The sequence below is a fragment of the Phyllostomus discolor genome, chromosome 3 (genome assembly GCF_004126475.2).
Source record: "Phyllostomus discolor isolate MPI-MPIP mPhyDis1 chromosome 3, mPhyDis1.pri.v3, whole genome shotgun sequence".
Lineage (NCBI taxonomy): Eukaryota > Metazoa > Chordata > Mammalia > Chiroptera > Phyllostomidae > Phyllostomus > Phyllostomus discolor.
In genome coordinates this window covers 126,820,317-126,844,357 of record NC_040905.2, presented here as the reverse complement: position 1 = coordinate 126,844,357, position 24,041 = coordinate 126,820,317, and the positions used below count along the sequence as shown (strand labels likewise).

At 40.3% G+C, this 24,041-nt stretch overlaps 1 protein-coding gene across 1 annotated transcript in view; it reads right to left on the bottom strand.

Annotated features, from left to right (window-relative positions):
• ACSM5 (acyl-CoA synthetase medium chain family member 5) overlaps positions 1–24,041 on the bottom strand; it is a 37,104-nt gene that overhangs the window by 2,539 nt on the left and 10,524 nt on the right. The window contains 9 exon segments of the mRNA XM_036020102.1: positions 14,968–15,064; positions 15,149–15,299; positions 16,007–16,042; positions 16,045–16,115; positions 16,226–16,321; positions 16,911–17,021; positions 19,460–19,536; positions 19,706–19,852; positions 19,952–20,045. Of these exon segments, the coding sequence (XP_035875995.1) occupies positions 14,968–15,064; positions 15,149–15,299; positions 16,007–16,042; positions 16,045–16,115; positions 16,226–16,321; positions 16,911–17,021; positions 19,460–19,536; positions 19,706–19,852; positions 19,952–20,045 (880 nt within the window).

Below are 24,041 nucleotides of genomic sequence, written 5' to 3'. Positions count from 1 at the left end.
AGATGACATGACAGTGTGCAAAGAAAATCCTATAGACTCCACCAAAAAACTGCTCAACCTAATAAATGAATCTGACAAAACAGCAGGAAACAAAGTCAATATTCAGAAATCAAAGACATTTTTGTATACCAACAATCAAACATCAGAAACAAAAATCAGGAAAAAAATCCCATTTGTTATAGCAACAAGAAAAATAAAATACCTAAGAATAAACATAACCAAGGAGGTAAAAGACCTGTACTCAGAAAACTATACAACACTGAAGAAAGAAATTAAAGATGACACAAACAAATGAAAGTATATACCATGTTCATGGATTGGAAGAATTAGCATCATCCAAATGTTCATGCTACCTGAAGCAATTTATAGATTCTACACAATACCTATTAAAGTACCAATGGCATATTTCACAGATATAGAGCAAACATTTCAGAAATTTATATGGAACCATAAACAACCTCAAATAACTGTAGCAATTTTGAGGAAGAAGAACAAAGTAGGAGGGATCACAATACCTGATACCAAACTGTATTACAAGGCCACTGTAATCAAAACAGCCTAGTACTGGCATAAAAACAGGTACATAGGCCAATAGAACAGAACTGAGAGCCCAGAAATAAACCCACATCTCTACAGTCAATTAACATTCAGGAAAGGGGACAGCAGCATAAAATGGAGAAGAATAGCCTCTTCAACAAATGGTGTTGGGAGAACTGGACAGGTAAATGCAAGAAAATGAAACTTGATCACCAACTTACACCATACATAAAAATAAATTCAAGAGACTTCTGGCCAAGATGGAGGCATAGGTAGTCACAGTGCACCTGCTCGCACAACCAAAATAAGGTCAGCAACAATTTAGAAACAAGAGAAAAACCAGATCTGACAGAAAATTGAACTGTACAGAAGTCAGACAACCAAGGAGTTAAAATATACACATTCATCCAGACCAGTAGGAGAGGTGGAGTCAGGCAGCTGGGTGGAGAGGGGTTGTGGCACCAAAAGTGGTGGTACTGGATGGGTGAAGCATCCTGGGTTCCTAAGGCACCCTGAGAGTGTAGAGCATCCCATGCACAAGACTGCAGCGGGTGGACCCTGGGCACACAGGCAGCTGGAAGATCCAGTGAGGTGGCAACTGTGAAATGATGCACTGTGTGCAAGGTGCCTGGCTATCTGCTTTCTGGGTCACATTCTTGCACAGATAAACCAGGTGAAATTGGGCAGTGAGACAGACCACACAACCCAGGGTCCCAGTGCTGGGAAATAGAGCCTCCCAGCACTGATTGAAAACAACTGTGGGGGTTGATGCACAGGGAGACACTCCCAGCCTCACAGGAGAGTATATTGGAGAGACCCAGGGGGTCCTAGAATGTACACAAGCCCATGCACATGGGAATTAGCACCAGAAAGGCCCAGTTAGCTTGAGGGAAGTGGCAGAAGGGACTGAAATCCGACAGAGAGAGGAGCAAGTGCCATTGTTTCCTCTCAGACACTGCCCCCACACACAACATCACAACCCAGTGACTGGGTTGCCCCTCCCTGGAGAACACGCAAGGCTCTGCCCCTCACTACATAACGGGCACAACCAGACCCCCACCCCCCAAAAAAGGTTTGGATGGAAGTACAAATGAAAGCACCAGAGCCAATACTTTTAAGCAACAAAGAGATGGCCAACCTATCAATGCACAGTTCAAAGCACTGGTGATCAGGATGCTCACAGAACTGGCTGAATTTGGTCACAAATTAGATGAACAAATGAAGGCTATGATAAGAGGAATGAAGGAAAATGCACAGGGAACCAATAGTGATGGGAAGGAAACTGGGACTCAAAACAATAGAGTGGAACAGGAGGAAGAAAGAAACAACCATACAGAAAAGAATGGAGAAATAAGAATTCAAAAAAATGAGGAGAGGCTTAGGAACTGCCAGGACATCTTTAAACATTCCAACATCTGAATTATAGGGGTACCAGAAGGGGAAGAGGAAGAGCAACAAGTGGAAAAGTTATTTGAACAAATAATGAAGGACAACTTCCCTAATCTGGCAAAGGAAATAGACTTCCAGGAAGTCTAGGAAGCTCAGAGTCCCAAAGAAGCTGGACCCAAGGAGGAACACCCCAAGGCACATCATTATTACATTAGCCAAGGTAAAAGTGAAGGAGATAATCCTAGAAGCAGCAAGAGATAAGGGGACAATAACATACCAAGGAGTTCCCATAAGACTGTCAGCTGATTTCTCAAAACAGATCTTATGGGCAAGAGGGGGCTGGAAAGAAGTATTCCAAATCATGAAAGACAGGGCCTACATCCAAGATTGCTCTATCCAGCAAAGCTTTCATTTAGAATGGAAGGGCAGATAAAGTGCTTCTCAGATAAGGTTAAGTTAAAGGAGTTCATCATCACCAAGCCTTTATTTTATGAAACATTAGAGGGACTTATCTAAATAAAAGAAGATAAAAAACATATATAGTAAAATGACAGCAAAGTCACAACTATTAAAAACCACACCTAAAACAAAAACTAAACAATCAACTAGAACAGGAACTGAACCACAGAAATGGAGATCACATGGAGGGTTATCAACAGGGTAATGGGAGGAGCAGAGAGGGGGAAAAGGTACAGAGAATAAGTAGCATAGATAGTATGTAGAAAATAGACAGAGGGAGGGTAAGAATAGTATGGGAAATGTAGAAGCTAAAGAACTTATGACACATGGACAGGAACTAAAGGGAGGGAATGTGGGTGGTAGGGGGTGTTCAGCGTGGAGAGGAATGAAGGGGGGGGAATCGGACAACTGTAATAGTATAGTCAATAAAATATATTAAAAAATAAGTAAATTCAAGTTGGATAAAGGACTTAAATATAAGTTGTAACACCATAAAAGTCCTAGAGGAAAACAGCAGGAAAATCTCAGACATTTCACACATGAACATTTTCACTGATATGTCCCCTAAAGCAAAGGACATAAAGGAAAGAATAAACAAATGGGATCTCATCAAATTAAAAATCTTCTGCATGGTTAAAGAAAACAGAATTAAAATGAAAAAAGAGCCAACTGTATGGGAAAACATAATTGCCAATGAAATCTCAGATAAGGGTTTGATCTCCAAAATATATAAAGAACTCACACAACTCCACTCCAGGAAGACAAAAAAAAATGAATTAAAAAATGGGCAAAAGACTTGAACAGACACTTCTTCAAGGAGGACAGATAGAGGGCCCAGAGACACATGAAAAGGTGCTCAGCATCACTAGCCATCAGAGAGTTGCAAATTAAAACCACAATGAGATACCACCTCATACCTGTCAGAATGGCCAACATAAACAAACCAACAAATAAGTGTTAGAGAGGATGAGAAGAAAAGGGAACCCCAGTGCACTGTTGGTGGGAATGCAGACTCATGCAAACACTATGGAAAACTATGGAATTTCCTCAGAAAACTAAAAATGTAAGTGCGTTTTGACCCTGTAATTCTGCTGCTGGGATTATACCCTAGGAGCCCTGAAACGCCAACCCAAAAGAACCTATGCACCCCAACATTCATAGCAGCACAATTTACAATAGCCAAGTGCTGGAAGCAACCTAAGTGCCCACAGCGAATGAGTGGATCAAAAAACTATGGTATATTTTCGCAGTGGAATTCTACACAGCCGAGAGAAAAGAGGAGCTTATACCCTTTGTGACAGCATGGATGGAACTGGAGAGCATTATGCTAAGTGAAATAAGCCAGGTAGTGAGGGATAAATACCATATGATCTCACATTTAACTGGAAAATAATCATCAAAAGAAAAAAGCAAATGAAATAAAACCAAAGTAATTGAAAATAAGAACAATCTAACAAAAGCTAGAAGGGAGTGGGGAGGGGACAGAGGGGAGAAGGGTCTTCCGGAACTACTATAAAGAATACATGAACAAAACCAAGGGAGAGTGTGGAAGCAAGGGAGGGAGGTGGGTTTGGAGGGGTGGGGAGGGGTGGGGAGAAAATACAGACAAATGTAATTGAAAAACGATAAAATATTTTAAAAAAAAAACTGAATTTTGACACTCCTATTATGGAGATTCTAAATTTATAAAGGTGGCAAATACTTCATGATTTCAACAAAAGATATATCACATTCCAACAAAGAATCTGCATGATGACTTGGGATGGAAGAAATCTGTTTTGCCAGTAAACCAGTTTACAAGCATCAAAGTGTCATTAAAAGAAGTGTTCATCAATGACCAATGGAAAAACACATTTGAAGAGTAGAACACAAGGGTGGTTTCCAATAAAAAGAATGATAAATTCACAGTCAGGCTGTTTGCAGTGAAGTAGCTAGAATCAGAGAGAGATAATGACAATGTGACATCTATAGACCATTCATTTTGGAATCAGGCTACAGCTACACACACACACACACACACACACACACCCCTATATATGTATTTCACCTGCCTATCTTTCTATCCACAGCCCTATTTTTGAGTGAATCTATTCAGACAGTGTTGTATGATACCAACCTTCCTATGTATAACCATCATTTACATGACTCCCTACCTGCTCACTTGTCTGGCACAACACCAAACAACATATTCAGGACCTTCTTTTCAAGAGAGTGGGCACTAGGTCATCCCCTTGGCTCAAGGTGACTCTGCTAACATCAATTTTGTGTTGTAAAAGTATCTCCTCATCTGTAGGAGACTCAGTTTGTATCCCTGAAAAATAGGTGGTATAAAATAAACCTTGTGTAATTTTAGATGAAAAAGTGGATCATTCATGAAAAAAGAAAGGGAATAGAGAGCTCAGAAATAAACCCAAGTCTCTATGGTCAATTAACATTCAAGAAAGAGGGCAGCAGCATAAAATGGAGTGAAAATAACCTCTTCAACAAATGGTGTTGGGAGACCTGGACAGCTACATGCAATAAATCAATCAATCAATCAATCAATCAATCAATAAATAAATAAATAAAACTAGAGCACGAACTTACACTATACACAAAAGTAAATTCAATGTGAATGAAAGATTTAAACACAAACTGTGACACCATTAATATCCTGGAAGATAGCACAGGCAAGAAAATCTCAGATATTCCATGGAGCAATATTTTCACTGATATGTACCCTAGAGCAAGGGACAGAAAAGAAAGAATAAACAAATGGGATCTTATCAAAATAAAAAGCTTCTGCATAGCTAAAGAAAACAGTATTAAGAGAGGGCTAAGATGGCGTCAGAGTAGGAAGGAGCAGATTCGCCTTTCCTCTACTCAAGGGAGAAAATCCTGACCGATCTATGGAGTAGAGAGGCAAGCAACCAACATACTTCAGCATTTTTGAAAATAGGGGACCAAGGAGTGTGGCAGAACCAAAAGACCAAAGACTGGACCCTAAGAAGAGCGCTGCAACAAGGTAGGGTCCTGGGGACCAGCATGTGGTCCCAGGGCTGCAGCCCCAGGAACAGGGCCGCTGCTGGGTTTGCCATAGGGTCCTTGGGAGAGAGCTGGGTCAACTGCTCCCTCCCCAGCCAAACAAGGTCTGAGCGGCTCTGGGAGGAATCCAGGTGCTGGCAAACACACTGGGGCTGTGAGCACCTTTGGTGGCTGTGGACACTGGAGGGGCTGAGTTGCGCAGCAGACCTGGACCCCCATGGTCACCAGTCTGGCTGGAGCATTTGGCAGTGGGAGAAGCCAGGCCACTGTGAGGAGCGGCAGGCCTGAATGGGAGGAATTTCTCAAGAGGAAGGAGTGAATAGACACAGATGCTGTTTGGGGAATTCTCCTAAAGTGATCAGTGGCTCCAGCCTCCCTGCTACCCAGCCCTGGGCGCTCGGGCACATGGGTGCACGGGCTCCCATGCAGGGAGAGCATCCCCCCGCCCCAGTCCACAGCAGTAACCCTGGGGAAAGACCCGATTCCCACACCCAGGGCACAAGGCTGAGGAGCCAGTGAGAGTTCTGCTGGCCAAGGAAGAAAGCCAAACCAATCATCCTTCAGCCTGCCTCAGCCAGCAAGAGCAGAAAACCCGGTTTGGCCACTTTGAAACCAAGAGACTTTTAAATTTGATTCCATATTTTTTAACAATTTTTATTTTTTTAATTTTTATTGTTTTTATTCTCTTTTGATTTCTTTTTCCTCTCTTACCTGATTTCTTGTTTTATTCTTTCCTCCTTCCTGTCCTCCAATTTTATCCCTTCTTCCTTCCTTCATCTGCCTTTTCTATTTTAACTTTTCTAATTTTTTTCTAAATACCTACAACTGAGACAAAATCGTGGATCTGTGAAAAGACCAAATTGAACCCAAAGAAGGGGCATCACAACAGCTGGGACAGTGAGATAAATTTCACTCTGCTATTACAGAGAACCTGCAAGTTATTGCATATTTGTATTATTACTATTTTTCCAGTATTCCTACATCTTTTTTAAATAGTATTTTTATATCCCTCTTCTTTTTGTATAGTCAGCTTTGCAAGGCTGGATATATTGTATGACCTGACAGCTTTCCCCTGATATCTCTATCCATACTGTATTGCTAATCTACTGTCCTTTAACTCACCTGTGTCCCATTAGCACACTACTCGAGGTTCTGTACTCCCTATTCTTGTTACCTAGATCTCATAGATTCTGTCATATGATTGTTGCCATAATATTATTGTAAATAACTGCTGTTACATGCAATGTAATTATTTCACAACACCCCCTCCAGATCTTAGCCCATTTAAAAGTTTCCTGAACACTATTACTGTAGTGGTTAACTCTCTTTTCTCACACACTACACCTATTTACTATCCTTTACTCTCACCTTACACCAGAATCTGACATCCCACAACCTCCCTGCTTTATAGATCCAAATCACAATCCTTCCTTCCACAACAAGAGTCTTATCTTCTTTCTATCCTTTCTAAAAATCCCCTAGCTGGGTGGAAGATCACTGTTAACACTATTCATAGTCAAAGGATCTCCTATCTCTTCCCTACTTGCTACTACTGTAAATAGCATAGAATTCTCTGTTGCTGTCTTAAACCATTTTGCCTTCCCCTTCCAACTGATGACAAAAAAGAACAGGTGGAGGAGGTGAACACCAGGATACCCACTGGAAGAGGAAACCCAACAACAAAGGAACCACTAACAGATATTAGCAGAAGAAGGTGAAGGAGGGAGTAGTAACCACACAAACCTCAATACAGGACCTATCTGGAAATACAACTAAACAGTAGAGACAGTACCCAATACAAACAACTGAACAAGAATTCTTTAAGCCTTATACACACAGAAGAACCAGCTTCAACACAATCTGCCCTCACCGGCACAACAAAATACCAGAGGTGGTGGACAGAGTGACCCTCATTTAACCAGCTGGTGGGAAGGAACCACCAAAGAAAGACTCAACAACAATCAAAACCCAAAGGCAAACACAAAGCCAACTTAAACAATAGCCCAAGACCAGTGAGCTTGGGAGATCAAGGAAACAGCACCACTGAAACTCACTGCTATTCTACTAAAGAAGTTCGCAACATAAACCCAGGGAGCCAGAACAGATCAATATAAGAAACAGAGGCAAACAAGAAGAGTCTCACAAACAATGGGAAGACAGAGAAACAATCCCCAAATGAAAGGAAAGGGGGAAGCCTCAGAAAGAATGCTAAATGAAATAGCGGCAATTCAACTATCAGATATTGAGTTCAAAGCAATGATTGTCAGGAAGCTCAAAGAGCTCACAATGAGCTACCAGAAACTACAGGGAAGCTACAATGAACTCACTGAAAACTACATCAGCATAAAAAAGGAAATAGAAACTCTCAACAAAGGCCAAGAGGAAATGAAGAATACGATTTCTGAACTGAAGAACACAGTAGAAGGAATGAAAAGCAGGATCGATGAAGCAGAAGATCAGATCAGTGAGCTAGAGGACAACATAGAACAAAACACCCAGAAAGAGCAAGAAAAGGAAAAGAGGCTCAGAAAGAATGAAGAGAGATTAAGAGAAATGCAAGACAATATGAAACGTAATAATATCCGTATAATCAGGATACCAGAAGAAGAAGAACAACAACAAGGCATAGAAACCTATTTGAAAAAATAATGATGAAAAACTTCCCTAATTTGATGAGAGAAAAAATCACACAAATCCAGGAAACACAGAGAGCCCCAATCAAGAGGAACCCAAAGAGACCCACCTCAAGACACATCATAATTAAAATTGCAAAATTTCAAGACAAAGAGAGAATCCTAAAGGCGGTGAGGGAGAAAGAGGAAGTAACATACAAGGGAGCCCCAATAAGGCTAACAGCTGACTTCTCAATGGAAACACTCCAAGCCAGAAGAGAATGGCAAGAAATAATCCAAGTAATGAGAACCAGAGGCCTGCAACCATGACTACTTTACCCAGCAAGGCTCTCAATCAAGATAGAAGGCCAAATAAGAAGCTTCCCAGACAAAAGAAATCTAAAAGAATACACCTCAACCAAACCAACTCTGCAAGAGATGCTAACGGGACTGCTTTAAGAAAAGAAGGGAAAAAGAGAGAGTGAGAGGGTAACACACGTACATAAAAGGCAATGAATAAGTACCTATCAATAATAACCTTAAACATAAATGGATTAAATGCTGCATTCAAAAGACAGAATAGCTGATTGGATAAGAAAACATGACCCACACATATGCTGCCTACAAGAGACTGACCTGAGGATAAAAGATCTGCACAGGCTGAAAGTGAAGGGCTGGAAACAAATTTCCCAAGCAAATATACAGGAAAAAAAGGGGGGGTAGCAATACTCATATCTGACAAAATAGACTTCCAAAAAAGGACCATAAAGAGAGACCCAGAAGGTCATTTCATAACACTCAAGGGAAGAATCCACCAAGAAGACATAAATATTGTAAATATATATGCACCCAACATAGAAGCACCCAAATACACAAAGAAAATCTTAGAGGACTTCAAGAAAGATAGTGACAGCAACACAATAATTGTGGGGGATTTTAACACCCCACTATCAAAAATGGACAGATCTTCCAAACAAAATGTCAACTGATATATTGAGGCATTGAACAATACCCTAGATGAAATGGGCTTTACTGATATATACAGAACCCTCCATCCCAAAGAAGCTAAATACACATTTTTTTTCAAATGTACATGGAACATTTTCAAAGATTGACTGCATGATAGAACACAAAACAAGCCTCAACAATTTCAAAAAATTGAAATCATACCAAGCAATTTCTTGGATCACAAGGGACTGAAACTAGAAACCAACCCCTAGGAAAAAAACCCCAAAACAGTCAAATTCATGGAGATTAAATAGCATGCTATTAAACAATGAATGGGTCAAGAATGATATTAGGGAAGAAATCAAAAGGTTTCTGGAAACAAATGAAAACGAACTCTCAACAACCCAAAACTTATGGGACACAGCCAAGGCAGTCCTGAGAGGGAAGTTCATAGCCATACAGGCCCACCTCAAAAAGTTAGAAACATTTCAAACAAACAACTTTACCCTACGTCTATAAGAACTCGAGGAACAACAACAAAGACAGCCCAGAGCAAGCAGAAGGAAGGAAATAACCAAGATCAGAGCAGAATTGAATGACATAGAGACTAAAAGCACAATTCTAAAGATGAATGAATCCAAGAGCTGGTTCTTTGAAAAGATAAACAAAATCGACAAGCCTTTAAGCAGACTCATCAAGAAAAAAAAGTGAGAACACCGAAATAAACACAATCAGAAATGAAAGAGGAGAGATTACAACAGATACCACAGAAATACAAAAGATTGTAAGAAATTACTACAAAGAGCTGTATGCCAAGAAATTTGAAAACCTAGATGAAATGGACAAATTCCTACAAAAATATAATCATCCAAAACTCAGTAAAAAAGAAGCAGAAAGCCTGAACAAACCAATAACAGCAAAAGAAATTGAAGCAGTAATCAAAAAACTCCCAACACACAAAAGCCCTGGACCAGATGGTTTCACAGGAGAACTCTACAAAGCATTTAAGGAAGAGCTAACCCCTATCCCTCACAGACTATTTCAAAAAATCCAAAAAGATGGAAGACTCCCAAACTCTTTTTATGAGGCCAATATCATCCTAATTCCAAAACCAGATAAAGACACCACAAAGAAAGAAAACTTCAGGCCAATATCACCAATGAACATTGACGCTAAAATCCTCAACAAGATACTGGCAAACCGCATCCAACAGTACATTAAGAAGTTCATACACCATGACCAAGTGGAATTCATTACAGTGATGCAAGGATGGTACAATATTCACAAATCAGTAAATGTAATACATCACATAAACAAAAGCAAAGACAAAAACCTAATGACCATATCAATTGATGCAGAAAAAGCATTTGATAAGGTACAGCACCCATTTATGATAAAAACACTCAGCAAAGTGGGAATAGAGGGAGCATTCCTCAACATAATAAAGGCCATATAGGAGAGACCTACAGCCAACATCATACTCAATGGGCAAAAATTAAAATCTTTTCCACTAAGATCAGGAACAAGGCAAGGCTGTCCACTTTCACCACTTCTATTCAATATAGTACTGGGAGTTTTAGCCACAGTGATCAGACAAGAAAAAGAAATAAAAGGCATACAAATCAGAAAGGAGGAAACAAAACTGTCACTGTTTGCAGATGATATGATAGTGTACAAAGAAAATCCTATAGACTCCAACAAAAAACTGCTTGACCTAATAAATGAATTTGACAAAACAGCGGAATACAAAGTCAATATCCAGAAATCAAAGGCATTTCTGTACACCAACAATGAAATACCAGAAGCAGAAATCAAGAAAAAAATCCTCTTTGAAATAGCAAAAATAAAAATAAAATACCTAGGAATAAATCTAACCAAAGAGGTAAAAGACCTGTATTCAGAAAACTACATAACACTGAGGAAAGAAATCAAGGAAGACACAAACAAATGGAAACATATACCATGTTCATGGATTGAAAGAATTAATATCATCAAAATGTCCATACTACCCAAAGCAATTTACACATTCAATGCAATACCTATTAAAGTACCAATGGCATATTTCACAGACATAGAACAAACACTTCAGCAATTTATATGGAACCATAAATGACCCCAAATAGCTGCTGCAATTTGGAGAAAGAAGAGTCAAGTAGGAGTGATCACAACACCTGACACTAAACTATACTCCAAGGCCACTGTTATCAAAACACTGTGGTACTGGCATAAAAACAGGCCCATGGACCAATGGAACAGAACAGAGAGCCCAGAAATAAACCGAAGTCTCTAGGTCAATTAATATTTGACAAAGGGAGCAGCAACATAAAATGGAATAAAAATAGCCTCTTCAACATATGGTGTTAGGAGAACTGGACAGCTACGTGCAAAAAAATGAAACTCGAGCACCAACTTACACCTTATACAAAAATAAATTCAAGGTGGATAAAACTTAAATATAAACCGTGACACCATTAAAGTCCTAGAGGGGAACATAGGCAGGAAAATCTCAGATATTTCACGCAGAAACTTTTTTACTGACATGTCCCCTAGAGCAAGGGACATAAAGGAAAGAATAAACAAATGGGACCTCATCAAAATAAAAAGCTTCTGCACAGATAAAGAAAACAGTATCAAAATAAAAAGAGAACCAACTGTATGGGAAAACATATTTGCCAATGATATCTCAGACAAAAGTTTAATCTCCAAAATATATAAAGAACTTACATGACTCCACTCTAAGAAGACAAGTAACCCAATTAAAAAAATGGGCAAAGGAATTGAACAGACACGTCTCCAAGGAGGATATAAAGAAAATCCAAAGACACATGAAACAATGTTCAATGTCGCTAGCTATCAGAGAGATGCAGATTAAAACTACAATGAGATACCACTTCACACCAGTCAGAATGGCCATCATAAACAAAGCAACAAACAACAAGTGTTGGAGAGGTTGTGGAGAAAAGGGGACCCTAGTGCACTGCTGGTGGGACTGCAGACTGGTACAACCACTATGGAAAGCAGTATGGAACTTCCTCAGAAAACTAAAAATGGAGCTGCCTTTTGACCCAGCAATTCCACTGCTGGGACTCTATCCTAAGAATACTGAAACACCAATTCAAAAGAACCTATGCATCCCAATGTTCATGGCAGCACAACTTACAATAGCTAGGTGCTGGAAGCCACCAAGATGCCCATCAGTAAATGAATGGATCAAAAAACTATGGTACATTTACACAATGGAATTCTATGCAGCAGAAAGAAAGTAGGAGCTCCTACCCTTTGCAACAGCTTGGATGGAGCTGGAAAGCATTATGCTAAGCGAAATAAGCCAGGCAGTGAAAGACAAATACCATATGATCTCACCTTTAACAGGAACCTAAACAACAAAACAAAGAGACAAGAAAAATATAACCAAGGACACTGAAATAGGGGACAGACTGACAGTGACCAGAGGGGAAAGAAGAGGGAATTTCAGGGGGAAATGTGTAGGGTTACAGGAACAAATTTAAAGGACACATGAACAAAAACTAGGGGTGGGGGGTAATGAGAGGGAAGTGGGGAGGGTTGGATGGGTGGGCTGGAATGGGAATAAAAGGGAGAAAACTGTACTTGAACAATGATTAAAATAAAATAAAAAAAGAAAACAGTATTAAAATAAAAAGAGAGCCAACAATATGGGAAAAAATGTTTGCCAAACATTTCCAAAGTATATAATGAACTCACAGGACTCCACTCTAAGAAGACAAACAATCCAATTAATTAATGGGCCAAGGACTTGAACAGACACTTCTCCAAGGAGGACATACAGAGGGTCCAGAGACATATGAAAAGATGCTCAGTATCATCAGCCTTCAGAGAGATGCAAATTAATACCACAATGAGATACCACTTCACACTGTTCAGAATGGCCATCATAAACAAAGCAACAAACAGATGCTGGAGAAGTTGTGGAGAAAAAGGAACCCTAGTTCACTGTTGGTTGGATTGCAGACTGGTGCAACCACTATGGAAAACAGTATGGAATTTCCTCAGGAAACTAAAACTGGAACTGCCTTTTGACCCTGCATTTCCACTCCTGGGAGTATATCCTAGGAACTCCAAAGCACCAGTCTAAAAGAACCTAAGCACTTCAATGTTTATAGCAGCACAATTTACAATAGCCAAATACTGGAAGCAACCTAAGTGCCCATAAGTAAATGAATGGATCAAAAAACTATGGTACATTTACACAGTGGAATTCTATGCTGCAGAAAGAAAGAAGGAGCTCCTATCCTTTGCAAAAGCATGGATGAAACTGGCATTCACTTAGCATTATGCTAAGTGAAATAAGGCAGGTAGTGAAAGCCAAATACCATATTTTCTCACCTTTAACAGGAACCTAAACAACAGTACAAACAATTGAGCAAAATATAATCAAAGACACTGAAATTGAGAACAGGCTGGCAGTGACCAGAGGGGGAGAGGGGAGGGAATTATAGGGGGAAAGTGTGAATGATTTACAGGAACAATTATATAGGAGAGATGGACAATAACAAGGGGGGGTGGAAATAGGGGAGGGAGGGAGGGAGGGCTGAGGTGATGGGGAGGGGTGGGGAGAAAAGGCAGAGAATTGTAGTTAAACAACAATAAAAATGTTTACAAATACAGGTGGGTTTTTATGAGTGTTTGCAATCAGCAGATGTTTTGCTGCTCAGCTGCTGTTCAGCATCCTGAGGGACACCTTGATCTGTGGCCTTCACTGACCCTATGTTTCCTGCAGGCTGCTCCTGTCCTGCAGGAGAAGGAGGAGTCCCAAACTTAAGCACAATAGAACATGGTTTCTGATAGGAATGGTGGAGTTCTAAGGCCAGTAGGTTGCTTATCCATACCAGCATAAAATTCTGTCAATAACATCTTGTTAAGTGTTGGCTCACTGTCCTCATATACTTCCAAAGGGTGGCATCTCACTACTATGTCATGCTCAAACAGATCAGAAATCTGATTTTTAGGAAAGGCTAAAACTACCAAACATTTATTGAGCCCTTTTTCTGCACCATGCTCTGTTCAGAGCACTACACATGGAGTAACTCTGAGCACACAGCCCCAACTCAGAGTTAACTCTCAGCATGCAGAACCAGTAATACTTTCCAGGTGTAACTTCTTCAGTACATATATGGGGCTCTTACCATCTTCATTGTATATCAGGGACCTCAAATTTTAGTGGACACCAGAATCATTTAAGTAGTGGCTTTGGTCAAAATGAAGATTCCTTAGGCTGCATCCCCAGTCACTGTGATTCAGTGTCTTACTTGAGGTCTAGAAATCTGTATTTTAAACAAGAATGCCAGATGAGATCTGAGCAGTCCAGGACCCAGACCTAAGAATCACTCCTCTGGCTCTGGTGCTTCTGAGAATGCAGCTTGATATTACACTAACATTTGTCAGATGACTGCACTATAGATAAGGATTATGTTGGTTTTATAGCCAGTAAAATGTACATAGGTCTGCCTCCCATTCTATCTACTCCTCTGGAACCTATGGAAGGAATTTGCATTTCTCCTGAGAAAGGCCAGTTTATTAAATTTAGTCCATCTTTCTGATATATCAATGTTACTTATTCTTTTATCCTCAGATTTGCTCTTCCTCTCAGGTTAGAGCCACCAGCAACCATGTCTGCTCATGTTATATCCTCATCTGAAAATGGAAAGGAACTTTTTATTTAACAGGAGAGATGACAAAGTGTGCACCTGCTACCAAGATCTCCCATCTAGCAGTCAGTCAGCTGTGTGTATACTTGACTGAAGTATTGGTTTCTTTATGCTGTATTCCCCTGGAGAGTATTTATGTCTCTAAAACATGAGGGTAAGGCTTAACCAAAAGGAATGTGTCTGGTAGTAGCTTTCAGACTTTATGGTACCTGGATTGAGGTAAAATATGCAGGAATCTGGGTCTTCCAGTTCACCTTGCTGGGCTAATAGGCGCAGAGCCAGAAGGCAGAGTTATTGAATGAACTCATTACTTCTCTGATGTGGTGTGGGCTGCTGACCTCAGCAGACTCCAGGAGAGCTGAGTGTTCAGAAAGGACCCTTTCCACTTCAGTGGGCTCAATCTGGTAGCTGGAAGAGAAAAACAAAACTCTTCCAAGTCCTCCCCACTCCTATGAAGCTTCAAAGGGAGAATGAAAGAGAAGACAGCTGGACCTGTAGGAATTTATTACATTCTTATTTTTGCCCATGAACCAAAATTAGCCATCCCTGTCCATGAGGGCTTGGTCCCCTCTGATGTAAAAGTTCCCTCATTCTGATGTTGCTGTCTTCTCAGGAAAACAAAGAAGGCTCATAAGTGGGGCATCTGGACACAGCCTCTCAGGCCAGTGACAGCCTGAGCAGCCGCATGCTGGAGGCCGGGGACCTCTCACAGGAAGTCTAGAAGTTTCTAAAGACCAAGCTGGCCAGAATTCACCACTGGACAAAAAGCTATGAATTGGTGGGCTTACCATAATTGGAAGAAATCTGTCAGGAAATTATTAAAGCCACCTACTACTATCTTTGGAAGAGTCCTAGGAAGCCTAGTTGAATATAAGTGGGTGGGCACAGGACCATTTGCTCTGTTTTTTTTTTTTTTTTTTTTTTTTTCAGACAGAAGAACACACTGATACTCTTCATGCTCAGGAATCACTGAAGATAAATGTGAGGGACTGGTCAAAATGCAGAATAGAGGAAAGCGATAAAAAAACACACTCTGATTCCCAACTTTTAAAAGAAAAAGTTACCATTCAGAAAGAGAAGGAAACAAATTAATGATGCATGCAGTGTCAGTAAGATGATGGGGACGCCTATCAGACACACATGTGTAAATCCCATGTTCTGCACACACTAGTTGATCGACATCAGATAGGTCACTTCATTTTTCCAGCTTCTTTATCAATAATAGAACTTTGTCAATAATGGTTTCAACCTACCTCCCAGAGTTATTGAAGGGTTAAACAAATAGGTGTTTATAAAGCATGAGGCACAATGGTACAGAGCAATTAATGTGAAATGGTCCTTCCCTACCACTTATCAAATAGCAATTGAAGAAACAGAAAGACATATAGGTCTAATGTGAGCAGCCATATTCCCCTCTTCTCCTGGGGGCAAGATGTTGCCTTCATTGTCCACAATCTGGCTTAGCCAGGCTACTTACTAGCCAAGCCTGGTGTTGGTAACCCAGAAATAAGTTTTGCCCTCCTCTTCCAACCAAGCCTCACCAATAGATGGGGGAGGCTGCCTGCCTGCACATCGTGAGATGAGGCTGCACATGCTTTCCCCATGGAGCCAGGCTTAATTTTAGTGCCTTTTGGATCAGCACAGATTACCATCCAGAGAGAGTCCAATACCAATAAAAAGGAGACTTATACCCTTAGCTTCCTTCCTGGTCCATGTGTTTCACCTCACTCTACCTTCTACTCTTTCTTACTCCCTCTTTCTTCTCCTATCCTCTCCTTCTTCCCCCCTCCTGCCCCTTCCTCCCTCCCTCCCTTCTCTTCCTTTTCTTTATTCTCTGATTTCCATAGTGATCAAATATTTTTGAACACCCTTATGGTTACTCACATATGAAGAACTTAATGTGTCACTAAGCTAAAGGACTCAGCTAATCCCCAAATCTCTGCTCAGATGGCTATAGAGAATACTGTTTAAGATCATAGGCTCTGACCAGAAACAGAAGTACGCTCTCCTGGTAGAGCCAACACGACCCTTGGCCACAGGAGTTTGTTTGCTGGCTATGACATCACAGTGAAGTTACCTTAAATTATCTTTAAGTCAAAGAGAAGAACAGCTGATGGAGTTTTACCAGTGTTTCCTTCTTGTGTTACAGAAAGTCAGGAGGCTTTGAGGGTGGCACCTGCACTGACAGGCTGAAGGCTCAGTCAGAGATGACTTGGGGCAAGAACCTGGCTGGCAGCACTCATGTATTAGGTTGGCCATAGATTCATGCAGCTCCAGGCCTGTCTGGCTCTCCCATCTCTCCCTCACACCAGGATTGAGGGGCTTTACTCTGGTCAAACAGTGCCTCAGGCTTTGAAATGGGTTCCTTTCTCAACTGGTGAAACAAAGCCGCCAGGTCAGGATCCCTAACCACACCTCACCCTCCAGGACTGTTGCATAGGCCCAGACACTAGACACTAGTGAAAAAGACTAGAGAGCACTCTCCAAGCTATTTAATCTGCTCCAAATGTCCCATCCTCTTGGCAGGTATGTTCCTAATGGACAGATCATTTTTTAAAAAAATATCAATCATATTTGAATTTGAAATAAAATCATAACTTCATATAATAATAGGTTTTGGCATAACATGGTGAATTCCAAGTGATTTGGCCAAAATAATTTAGTTGGAAACAAAATGATGATAACAAATTAGTTGGGACAACCACCTGGTATAAATTGATTAAAAAGATAGAAAGTAGCTCTCCAAAAGCCTTAAAATTCTGAGAAATGGGCCAAACCCAGAGATATTAAATATATTGCAAAACAACCTCTCCATTCAACAAATTATTCAAAGTGTGAGAAATCAGTGATTGCAGGTACATTTTCAACCATTTTTCCTTTGAATCAAATTGGTGTGACTGTTACCTGGTATTATTAAGTATTTTTCAACTAAATTGTTCCTGAACAGGTCATTCAAAGACTGCTTTGGGTTAAAAATCATGATGTGGAGATGTACACAACATACCAGGGAATGGGATGCAAGGATATAGGAGTTATAGAAGGACTGACCTTGATACAATCATGTAAGAACTCCTGTTTTAAGTGCTTCATGGAAGATATGTGGGATTAGGGAAGATGAAGGTAAGGCAGTGACAACTCTCATGACTCAAGATAGGATAGAAGAAGGGAACATAGATCAGGGTTGGTAGGTAACTAAAGATTGAGGGGTTTTTCTCCATATACCCCAGCAACTAGACTACTCCTGCTAACAGTTTTGCTTTGGATTCACCCAGGATGGGAGCCATCCACAGTGTCTTGCTACTTTCTCTTGGGTGCCCAATGGCATTGCACACTGATAGTGGCTTGATGGAATGAGTTTAAGGCTGAGGGATGGAGCATCTATTGTGGTCGGTTTGTTAGTCCCACTGGACCTAAGGCCATGATCACAAATTCCATTCTACATGTGGCTATTATCCAACAGTTTCTCTATTCTCACAGAACAGAGAAAACATTGCTGAGCAAATAGTCTATGGGTTGGAAGACAGTCCAGCTCAAGTGCTGATATCTCAGACTGTTAAATTTATTCACTTCCACCTGGATGCAAATTCCTGGGGCCAGAAATTTATTCTTGAGGTGTGTCAGCAAAAGATGTGTATGTGTATGCTTGAATATGTGTGAGAGACAGAGGCACATCATATATACACACACACATATACAGGGACCAGCACAAGTAAGGCCTGCTTGAGTGTGCTTGGTAGGGCAATAATATGGGTGAAATAGTTTATAGTTTTAATTTGAACATTTCATTTCACCTAAAATGTCATATGGTGGGCTTGAGTATGATATTGTTATGTTACAGAATTACATGCTTATGATTTTTTAATAAAAAGAGCATTATTTGTGTCAGATCTTGTGTGTGTGTGTGTGTGTGTATCCAGAAAAAGTTCAGCCATTGTTAATATAAAGAGGATGTTTTGTGTGACATTGATGTAAACTGGCAGTCAAGGGGAGTGGGATGGAATATGCACATGTGGGCAATGATAACTTCATTGTACCAGTCAGTGGGGGTGGTAGATGCCATTGACTGAGCATGTGGACTGTGTGGCCTCACATTCAGAATGACTGAGTGAGTATCCCAATGAATCTGCATCATCTCATTTTGCATTAAGCTTGAACATTCCCTTAGGAAACTATTTGGATGATTTGGAAGGCCACAGCTATGGGCAACTGGTGATTGGCAGCTTCATCAAAACAATATGCCTGCTTAATGCTTAATGTCTCCTGAAGTTTTTTGGTGAAACATCAAGTCACCCAGGTGACTCAGCTCCTCTACAGCCCAGATTTTGTGCCCTGTAACTTCTGGATCCAAAATGGAAACCACCTTTTAAAGGGAAGAGATTTCATAGCATTGATGAGATTCAGGAAAATATGATGGGGCAGGTGATGTCTACTTGGACAGCTGTGTTAGGTCCCAAGTTGCCTACTTTGAAGGGGACTAAGGCATCATTGTCCTATATGCAATGTTTCTTGTATCTTGTATCTTCTTCAATAAATATTTCTGTTCTTTATATTACATGGCTGGATACCTCTTGGATGGACTATATATATGTATGTGTATATACACACTTATATGTATACATACACACATGCATGTATATACACACATATGTACACAATATCTATATATTATAGATAGATTACAGAGGAATTTATAGATAAAGAAACAGAGACAGAGAGTTGAAATGAGACTATGAGTGTGCATGTAGTACCTGTGCTCTATGTTCACATATTTAGGCCACCAAAGCACCAAAAAGAAGTTTGTACCTGGTCATATCCTCCTACACAAGAAGCCAGATGGTAGGGACACAACAGAGGGTGGTGACCAAGAACGTGGAGAGAATCTAAACCAAAACAAATGATGGAAGATCTAAGAGTTATTGATATGGGACTTCATGGAGATGGAGCAGATGAATTGGACAATCATTCATGCCTTTTCTCCTACAAACTTAAAACCTATATTCCACTCATCTCATGTACTCCCAACTCATAAAAAGTATTTTTGTCTCTTACATTCAGGATGACATTGGCATCAACTTGGGGTGGTTCATGCTAAAAAATACAAAATCCATTTGGCCAAGCAGAGAAGAGGGTCCAGGCTGCCTTCACTCAGCCAGTGCCAGTCACATTCCAGAAGATGTCCAAGTCAGTCAAGGCCACCTACCGTATGCCCCAAATTAAAGAAAGCCAGAACCCTCAGTAATGCTTCTATCTTTGAAAATAATTAAACTAACTATGATACATTATTTACAACCTTACCCACAGTGGGTACTCACCCATGCTCTTTATAAAAACTATAAAGTCAACCTTTGTCTCAATAAATATTGATTGAGCATCTTCTATAAAAGGTGCCCTAGGCTAAGGACACAGAATTAAAAAGAGAGATGCCACAATTCCAAGGAATTTGTAATCTAGTGAGAATATGTCAAGAAACAGATAATCTCAATGCAATATGATAAGGGCATTTTATTTATTCAGCCAACATTCATGTAGTACTTATTCTGGATGTAGTGTTAGAGATATAGAGATGAGATATAGAGATCAGTCTTGTTTTGAGGAGTTTATGGTTTACTAAGTATAAAAATGTAGGAAGCCGCTGGAGAGCATGTTTTAATAGTGTTAGCAATAGATCCTCATGTAAATACAGAGAATTGGCACTTAACCTAGTGGAAGATGGTCTAAGAAATTCTTTTACAGGGGAAGGAACATCTGAGCTAGATGTAAATGATGCATAGGAGTTACACAGGTGAGACAGAGAAAGAAGAGCATTCTAGGAAGGGGAAACAGTGCCTACAAGCATGGAGTACAGAAAAGTGGTCCTGTTCTACACTTGGATTCTGGGACACATGCTCTCCTGGTCCTCGTCCACTTCACTGGCTGCTCCACTGCTGAGTTCTCCTTGCCTCCCACTTCAGTGTAGAAATGCCTCAGGTGCTCAGGTCTCAACTTCTTCTCTTTAAAATCCCATTACTTTTTGCTAATCCCATGCAATATAAATAGCCTTAAATACCATCTTTATGCTGGTAACTTCAGCATGAATCTTTTTTTTGTTAACTTTAGACTGGTATATTCAACTGCCTACTCAACACATCTACTTCTAACTCAGGGGATGGAGAGGTCTAATAAGCATATCAAACTTACAATGCCAAAAATGAACTCATTTTCTCCCAATAGACAGCTAAGCCCACAGTCTTCCCTATATATTAATGCTTCTGGTTGTTCAGACCCTAAAAGTTGGCATCATCCTTGACTATTCTCTTTCTCACTTCATATCAAATCTGTCAATAAATCTTACTAGGCTTACATTCAAAATATGTTCAGAATCATGCTTCTTCTTGCTCCTCCTCCTACTACCCCCCTGGGAAAGACTTCACCCTTGCCTCTTAAGGCACTGGCCTCTTAGGTGGACCTCAGCTCCACCCCTTGCCCCCTATATTTTATTCAGAACCCAATATCCTTAGTGGTCCTTCTTAAAAACAAATCCAATCACGTTACTCCTCTGATCAAAATACAGCAATGTTCCTCAAAAAATTACACACAAAATGACCATATGATCTAGCAATTACACTTGTATTTTGGGTTACATACCCAAAATAATTTAAAGCAGTTCTCAAAGAGATATTTACACATCTATGTTCATAACAGCACTAATCACAAGAGCAAGAAGGTGGAAGTGACCCAAGTCTCCAACAATGGATAAATAGATAAACACAATATGGCATATCTATACAATGTAATATTACTTAGCCTTCAAAAGAAAGGAAATTCTGACAAATATTACAACATGGATGAACCTGGAAGACATCCTGCTAAGTAAAATGAGCCAGAATCAAAAGGAAAAATGCTGCATGATTCCACTTATACAAGGTTCCCAGAGTAGTCAAATTCATAGAGACAGAAAGTGGAATGGTGGTTGTCAGGGCCTGGGAAGAGGGGAAGGAAAAGTTAATGTGTAATGGGTACAGAGTTTCAGTTTTGCAAGGTCTGGGTAATTCCTAAAATTCTGTGAACTGGTGAATCTTCTCACCCAATGATTCTCAACCTTGCTTCATCTTAGAGCCACCAGGTAACTTTATAAAAAAAATATCGTTGTCAGGGCCCCATTGTCTGGAGAAACTGAAAACAGAATGTTGGAAAGTGAGTCTGGGATTTGTATTTTATTAAAAAAAACTCCTTGTGTAATTCTAATGAGCCAGATGGAGAACCACTGACCAGCTGACAGCCCATCAAAATCATCTGGGCAGATCTTTTAAAATACTTATTTCTGGAGCCCTTGCATGCCTGGATAAGTAGGTTAGCTGTGGGGATCTATATTTAAAACAGCAACCATCAGTCAATCAATCAATCAATTAATAATAATTTCCTATAGTTTCATGGTAGAAAGTTTATTTTTGGTGCAGGAAATCACAATCTAAAAAGTATTTCCCATATTCTAATTTTTTAATCCTCACTCAAGGATATGTTTATTGACATTATTTTATTTTTTATTTTTAAAATATATTTTATTGATTATACTATTACAGTTGTCCCATTTTCCCCGTTCAATGCCTCCACCCTGCACACCCTCTCCCACCCACATTCTTCTGCTTAAGTTCATGTCCACGTGTCATACTTATAAGTTCTTGGCTCCTACATTTCCCATACTATTCTTACCCTCCCCCTATCTATTTTCTACTTACCATCTATGCTACTTATTCTCTGTACCTTTTTCCCCTCTCTGCTCCTCCCACTCCCCTGTTGATAACTTTCCATGTGTTCTCCATTTCTGTGGTTCTGTTCCTGTTCCAGTTGTTTGCTTAGTTTGGTTTTGTTTTTGTTTTAGGTGTGTGAGTTTGCTATCCTTTACTGTACATGTTTTTTTATCTTCTTTTTCCTAGTTATGTCCCTTTAACATTTCATAAAATAAGGGCTTGGTGATGATGAACTCCTTTAACTTGACCTTAACTGAAAAGCACTTTATCTGCCCTCCCATTCTAAATGAAAGCTTTGCTTGACAGAGCAATCTTGAATGTAGGTCCTTGCTTTTCATGACTTGGAATACTTCTTTCCAGCCCCATTTTGACCATAAGGTCTCTTTTGAGAAATCAGCTGACAGTCTGATGGGAACTCCTTTGTAGACAACTCTCTCATTTTGTCTTTCTGCTTTTAAGATTCTCTCCTTATCTTTAATCTTGGATAATGTAATTATCATGTGCCTTGGTGTGTTCCTCCTTGGATCCAACTTCTTTGGGACTCTCTGAGCTTCCTGGACTTCCTGGAAGTCTATTCTTTTTCCAGAATGGGCAAGTTCTTTATTATTTGTTCAAACAGCTTTTCCACTTGTAGCTCTTCCTCTTCTCCTTCTGGTACCCATACAATTTGGGTGTTGGAATGTTTAATGGTGTCCTGGAGGTTCCTAAGCTTCTCCTCATTTTTTTTGAATTCTTGTTTCTTCATTCTTTTCTGATTGAATGTTTCTTTCTTCCTTCTGTCCACACCATTGAGTTGAGTCCCAGTTTCCTTCCCATCACTATTGTTTCTCTGTACATTTTCCTTTATTTCACTTAGCATAGCCTTCATCTTTTCATCTAATTTGTGACCAAATGCAACCAATTCTGTGAGCATCCTGATTACCAGTGCTTTGAACTGTGCATCTGATAGGTTGGCTATCTCTTTGTCACTTAGTTGTATTTTTTTCTGGTGCTTTGATCTGTTCTTTCATTTGGGCCATTTTTTTGTTTTGTTTTGTCATACCTGTTATGTAGTGAGGGGCAGATCCTTAAGTGTTTACCAGGATAAGGCAACCCAGTCTCTGGGTTGTGATGCTATATGTGGGGCAGGGGTCCAAGAGGAAACAATGGTGCTTATTCTGCTCTCTGCTGGGTTTCAGTTTCTTCTTCCACTTCCCACAAGCAAATTGGGCCCTTCTGGTGCTGATTCCCATGTGGGTGGGTTTGTGTATGTCCTGGGACCTTGTGGGTCTCTCCAATGAACACTCCTGTGAGGCTGGGAGTTTCTCCTGGCACCTCAACCCCCACAGGCATTTTTGATATTTTTGATGGGTGTTTTGAGGCTTTATTTCCCCACCCTGGGGCCCTGGGTTGCATGGTCTGTCTAGCTTCCCAGTTTCACCTGGTTTATCTGTGTGGAAATGTGGGACTGGACAGTCCATGCCCCTCTACAATCTGCCACCCCCGCTAGGTCTGGCAGCTGCCATTTTGCATGCCCGGGGTCCGCCAACTGCTGCTTTGCATGTCTGGGTCTGCCCACTGCTGCCTTGTGCTCCTGGGGTCCACCAGCCACCCTGCCAAGAGCCCTCTCTGTTCCTGCTCCCCAACTCTGCCCCTCTTACTGGTCTAGATAAATGTGT